General features: G+C 39.4%; 1 protein-coding gene across 1 annotated transcript; it reads right to left on the bottom strand.

Annotated features, from left to right (window-relative positions):
* Positions 1 to 2068: 2068 nt before the first annotated feature.
* LOC133800599 (LRR receptor-like serine/threonine-protein kinase GSO1) lies at positions 2069 to 7017 on the bottom strand. The gene is made up of 3 exons (XM_062238596.1): positions 3171 to 7017; positions 2756 to 3084; positions 2069 to 2631 (listed from the first exon to the last, which is right to left on the bottom strand). The coding sequence occupies exons 1-3, from the start codon at positions 6595 to 6597 to the stop codon at positions 2515 to 2517; spliced, it is 3873 nt and encodes a 1290-aa protein (XP_062094580.1). The 5' UTR covers positions 6598 to 7017; the 3' UTR covers positions 2069 to 2514.

The following is a 7017-nucleotide window of genomic DNA, read 5'->3' on the forward strand; positions in this document are numbered from 1 at the left end:
TCTTTCTAATGATTTTTCTTTTAAAGTGGAATTCTTACCAAGAACATCTTCCAGACGTAAAAATAGTGATAAATTTAGCACAAAATATTAATAAATGACATATTTGGTACAACATTTACAAATGTGCTTCAATGTATATAGATATAAGAATAATGTAAAAAAAAATATACATTTAATACTAATAATAAATAAGATAATGCTAATAATAATAAAATAATAATTAATAACAAAAAAATAAATAAAAAATGAACATTTAATACCAATAATAAATAAAACATAAAAAATATAATAAAATAATAAATAATGGAAAAAAATAAATAAAAAAGTAAACATTTATTAGTGATTTAAATTTGGATCAATTTTGAGTATTTGTCAAATTTGGCACAACTTTTAGTACAGTGTTAAATTTTTTTTTGGAAGTGTGCTATATTTTAATAATACATCATAGATTTGCATTACTATTGGAGATGCTCTAATGATTTGTAGGAAGACAATTAGATATTATAATTATACAAACATTTTTATTTATAAAGTATATTATTAACGAGTAAATAATTATTTGGTACTCGGTGTTTTATCAAAATATAGACTTAATACTTTATATTTTTAATAATATTTATCTGATACCCTATAATTTAAAATCATATATATTTAACATCATAAACTCAAATTTGATCAATATGGTGATATATATAATTACTTAATTAAATTTGAATTTGAAATCCATATAACCGAGGGCAGTTTAGTCATATTCATAAAATTTTATTGATCAAATGTACTATAAAGGATAACAACTTTGTATTTGGATAAAATATATTATGTATTCTGTTAGAATAATTTTTTGAATTTGTTATCCCAAAAATTTGAAAATGATGACATGGCAATAGAAGTGACAAGTGGCAAGGAATGATTGGGTAATCTGGCTTAGGAGTGATCCGGTAGACCGGTGAAGATTTTTGACTGACCAATCAAGTGTCATGACCGGCCAGTCAGGTGCTTGTCAGACCAGTCAGGTGCTTGTCCGACCAGTCAAGTGTTTGGCCGACCAATCACTTGTCCTGGCCGACCAGTGAGGGTTTGACCGATTGGAGAAGTGTTTTGGCCCTCCAGCTTTCCTTCTGGGTGCGATGTGGACCGACTAAACAGATCATTGCTACACAAGAGATCCCAGTAACGACTTCAACTAGAATCGATCATACCTGCGCGGGAATCTCTCATATTATCCCAAAGAATCGCACATTATTGTATTTTAGATGTTATTATTAATTATAATATTGAAAGAATAACATAAAGATCCCGATTATGAGGGACTGCGTTTGTACGTTCCTGGGCTTATAAATACAAAGCTCATGGCATCAGGGAAAGGGGGCAGATTCTAATTTTCCTAAGAGAGTATTTGTACCTTGAGAGAAATATTGTATTCTTTTCATCTGCACTGAAGAAACTCAGTTGACTCAGGTTCATCTGATCTTGAGTGTAGATTCATAATCATAACTCTAAGTGGATTAGACTATTACTAACACATTGGAGCTGAACCACTATAAAATCTGTGTCATATTTTTCTCTTGAAGATTTATTGTCGTTTTGACATCTACACGTCGTTGGCCAAAAATGCGGTCAACAGAATCCTTTTTTATAACATAACAAATTACATGGTATTACTTTTTCAATCAAATCCAATCATATTTTGCTTTCTAAAAATAACTGAAATACACACCTACAAGTAAACTGGTCATGTTTTTCAATATATCTACTATTTCTTTTTTGGAAAAGGAATATTACTACTCTTATGAGCGGTTGAAAACACATGTCACATTAATAAGCTGGATGTTAAAAAATGTATGTCACAATTATTACCACATCTCCACAAATTAAAATTTTATTAATTAGTATGCATTTACTAAACTAGCACAGATTTAATTTGTTCCAATGATATTGATTTTCATATTTTATTTCAACGACACTTTATCTTGTATTTTTTTCAAGTGTAGATTAATGTGATGATTCAATGATCCATATATATATGCTACTTGAAAGAGATCATAAACAAAACCTATAACTTTACAAATTTGTAATGCTCAAAGAAAAAAGAATTCTTAGCTACTAATTTTCAAAATGTCTAAATTTTCCCCATCAGAACACCCCTCGTTGGTAGTTATGCACACGGGGCAGGAAATTGGCAGAGAGTGCTCCCCCGTCCCCATTCATATTTCTAATCCTCATTCCTGCCCCATTCCCGCTTATTCCCCGTCGGGGACGGGGTGGGGAATCCCCTATTGGGGCAGGGAATCCATTAGTTTAAAAAATAAATTTTAAAATTAAAATCATAAATTATATGTAAATTAAAATATTGCACAATATTTATGATTTAAAATATTAAAAAAGTTACTACTATACTACAAAAAGAAAACTATAAACTACATATAAAATATTACAAAATATATAAAAAAATTAAACGGGCCCTGTCGGAGCGGAGAGTGCTATCCCGTTCCAGCCCCATTTAATATTCGGGGATTAAAAATTATCCTCCTCCCCGCCCCTTTCCCATTTAGATGGGATTCCCCGCCACATTAGGAGCGGGTCCCCGCGGGGCCCATCCCCACGGGGAAGGTAGTAGTAGTAGACCGAACCCTTTTGAAACAGAACCAATGGAAAGTAATAAAATCAAATTTAGTATAAGAAAATCTTCAATCTTCATAGAAAATTAAGTTGATTATGCATAGTTATCCACGTTAGACTTGTAAAAATTCACCACCTTATGGTTAAAAACATGAAGCAACTGATCACAAACTTGTCTGGACGTTGGCCTTTCCTGGGGACTGGTTTGGGTGCACTGTATTGCTATTTCAAGTACCTGGAACACTGCATACTCTTCTCCTGGCAAGAGAGGTTTCAAAGCTGGATCAATTAGGTCCTCACGGCCACATCCATGCATTTCCATACGACTTTCCACCCATCTCACCATGTCCATTTCCACCCCGAAAGCTTCATCAGTGGGCATCTTTCCACTAACAAGCTCCATTAGAACAATGCCCATGCTGTAACAATCGCTCTTCTCTGTCGCCTTCAGTGAATAAGCATACTCTGCCAACATATAATGTCTATTAAGAATCATATAAAGTAGTAATATATAGGCAAAAAAATACTCAAGTAATAGACTCTTTTAGTACCTGGTGCAACGTAGCCAAAAGAACCAGCAAACCATGTGTTTGATTCTGTGTTCGAATCAAAGTCAACGAGTGGCTTTGCAAGCCCAAAATCACCCAGATGTGCCTCCATGTTCAAGTTTAGCAAGATATTGCTAGACTTAATGTCTCTGTGAATGATCATAGGGACACAATCATGGTGGAGATATTCCACTCCTTGAGCTAATCCAACAGCAATTTTTAATCTATTTTCCCAATCAAGACTCCTCTTCTGCTTGGTAGTTAAAGGATGTTTGTGAAGCCAATCCCAAACGCTTCCATTCTCCATGTACTCGTATATCAGCATATTTGCACCAGCTCCTCTATTACTGCAATACCCCACTAACTTTACCAGATGCCTGTGCCTTATCGTCCCTAGGGTCTTGACCTCCCTCGTGAAGCTTTTGTTAGCTAGGAGGTCGTCTTTGGATGAAATCTTCTTGACTGCTACAGTTTCTCCATTGGACAATTCTGCTTTGAAGATTACTCCTGACCCTCCCGAGCCGATTATAAACTCACTGCTCAGATTGTGTGTAGCTTCCATGATGTCTTCCCACTTCAAATCTCGCTTTGTGGAACCATTTTGAAAGAGAAGCCTCCGCTGAGTGGCAGAAGAACTTGATGAGTACATGTAGTTCACATCACTGGCTCTGCCGAAGGACTCTTTCCTGTGTCTGAAAACCTTTGCTGCCACGAAAAACAGCAGAGAAATTGCAGCTAACGTACACACTGCAGAAATTACCACAACTGATATTGGGCTTAGGCCAGCTTTCTGATTTTTAGAAACAGTGCATTTGTCTAGAGGACCTCCACAAAGATGCAAATTTCCCTGGAATGCTTCAGTGGGCCAGTGTGAAAAGTGTTTCCCTAACATCCCTTGTAGGATGTTGTTTGAGAGGTTGAGCTTGACCAGGCTGCTCATTTCACCAACTTGGGGAGGGACTTCTCCAACAAGTTGATTGTTCGAAAGATCAAGGGCTTCAAGTTTTGAAAGCGCCCCAATAGCAGGTGGGATTTCTCCACTCAGATTATTGTAACTGAGGTCCAGAACGCTCTGAAGATTCTGCAGTTGTCCAATCTCCAGAGGTATTTCTCCATCCAAGTTGTTCTCTGAAAGCTTGAGCTCATAAAGCTTCTCCAAATTACCTATAGTTGGAGGAATTGGCCCTGAGAAATGGTTGTGCTTGAGGTTGAGGACATTAAGCGAAACCAAATTACCAATCTCACTGGGAACCGTTCCATTAAGCGAATTTCTATCAAGAGAAAGTACAAGCAGCTTTGAACAATTGAAAAGTTCCCGTGGAATCGACCCCGAGAACATATTCGATGACAGCCTCAACTCTCCCAGCTCAACCAAACTTCCAAGCCAGGATGGTAATATACCCGAGAGAAGGTTATTGTTTAAAACAGCATGGGCAAGTTTCTTGCAAAGCCAGAGCTCACCTGGTATCGAACCAGTAAGTAAATTACCCGAGAGGTCTAACAATGACAGTTCATGGATTTTCCCCAATTTCCGTGGGATATTACCGGTAAACTGATTGCTTCCTAATCTCAACCTCTCAAGATAAGGAGAGTTCCCCAGCTGAGGAGGAATCTCATGATCAAATTTATTGTCAGTTACATCAAATGAGAGAAAAGAATGAGAACTACACAAAGCAGCAATACTACCATTCAATCTGTTTCTAGAGAGATTCACTCTTGTCAAGTTTGATAGTCGAGCTAGCGAATCAGGAAGATTACCTTCAAGGGAATTGTTGTACAACATGAGCTGCTCCAAAGCAAGAAGAGACCCGAAAGTAGCAGGAATGCCACCAGAGAGTTGGTTATCCGCTAAGTCAAGGATAGTCATTTTCTGACAGTTTCCCAAAGTGGCTGGAAGCCCACCCACCAGCCCATTCTGCCTCAAATGAAGTAAGTTCAACTCTTTAAGCCTTCCTATGGTGATAGGAATCTCCCCATTGAATTGGTTTCCAAAAAAGTCAACCATTTGTAGACTCGAACAGTTTCCAATCTCCAAGGGAATTTCCCCAGACAGCTGATTCTCATATAGATAAAAAGTTTCGAGCTTTGCCAGCTTTCCAATCTCTTTTGGCAGAGTGCCCTGTAAATTGTTGTGGTACAACGTCAGAGTCACAAGATTGGTGAGGTTCCCAACGAAAGGAGATATCGAACCGGTTAAGGTGTTGTTGTTCAGCAAGAGATCGGTCAAGCTCACCAAGCCGTAAAGTTCGACAGGAATAGACCCATTAAGCGTGTTGTTGGATAAGTCAAGCTGAGTAAGCGAGCTACAGTTGCTCAATTCCGCCGGAATCTCGCCGTGAATTTGAGTCTCTGACAGGAAAAGGTGCTCCAAACTGGTGGCGTTGGAGCATAATTCTTTTGGGATTAAGCCTGAGAGATTGTTGTTTGAAAGAACCAAGAACCCGAGTTGGCCCATGTTGCCAAACTCCGGTAAAATGCCTCCCGTGAGCTTGTTTCGTGATAAATCAAGATTATAAAGATTGCCCAGTTGAGCGAAAGACTTAGGGATTGGACCTTCGAGCTGGTTCCCAGCGAGGTTCAAGTAGACGAGTTGACTCAATTCGCTGAGTTGACTTGGTAGCTTGCCGGAGAGGCTGTTGTTGATGAGGTTGAGGTTTTGGAGATTCTGGAGATGAACCAAGTCACCAGGGATCGATCCGTTGATACCATTCTTAGCGGCCGTGAATATTTCGAGGCTGGAACAGTTGCCTAACTCGGCCGGAATTGGACCGTACAGCTGGTTTTCTTGTAAGATAAGATTTTGGAGTCGACTGAGTCGTCCGAGTTCCGGGGGTATTGGACCGGTGAGACTGCACGAAGCCAAACCCAGAACTTCCAAGTTGACGAGGTTCCCAAACGACGCCGGAATGGGACCGGTGAGCCCAACATTGTCGCCTATTCGCATGACTCGGAGGCTCGTGAGGGAGCCGAGCTGACTCGGGATGGGCCCACTGAGTTGGTTGGTAAAGAGAAGCAAAGATTCCAACCGAGTAAGGTTCGAAAGGGTGGGTGGGATGGGCCCAGTGAGGCAGTTAGAAGAAAGATCAAGTTGAAGCAGGTCTCCTAAACGACCGATTGCGAGCGATATCGACCCGCCAAGTGACGAGTCGGATAGGTTGAGCCCGATCACTCGAACTGAACCGTCCACCGAGTTGACGAGGCCACATGAAACTCCTCTCCACTTACAGAAGTTGGTATTGCTCATACTCCAACCACGCAACACTTTATCTGGGTCTTCCAGAATAGCTTTCTTTATCTCCAAAAGAGTCCTCAAAGTGAAGCTTCGATCAACTCTGTCTTGTCCCAAAACATTAAACCCAGATGAGATAACCAAGAAAGCCACCAAAACAAGTGACGAAAACAATCTGCATGAGAACTTATTATAAGCCATATCTGCTTTCTCTCTTTGTTATCTCTTCACAAACGGCAGTCAGTGAAAGATAAAGCAAATCATGAGCTCATCGATTATACTGTCGTTTATATAGTAGAGCTGCATGAAGTGAGTTACCAGTACATGCAGCGTGTAATAGATGAGAAGGTAGCTAGGGCGGTGATGTACCAAGGGATTAGCTGTACTTGGTCTTGGGTTGCGAGAACATTGAATGAATTAAGAGAGCCCGTGGTTGTTCTTGCGTTGGAAACGGGTGAGAACAAGAGGATAAGAGACTTGAATGAGACCACAAAGTTTGTCAGTCAACTGTTTCGATCGCCATTAATGACCATCTTATAGCTATAGCTAGCTATTTTCTACTACTGGGCTATTCAGAGGGGAGAGAGAGAGGAAGACAGGGCTGGTATTGATAAAAGGATA

Source organism: Humulus lupulus, chromosome 9 (assembly GCF_963169125.1).
Source record: "Humulus lupulus chromosome 9, drHumLupu1.1, whole genome shotgun sequence".
Classification (NCBI taxonomy): Eukaryota; Viridiplantae; Streptophyta; class Magnoliopsida; order Rosales; family Cannabaceae; genus Humulus; species Humulus lupulus.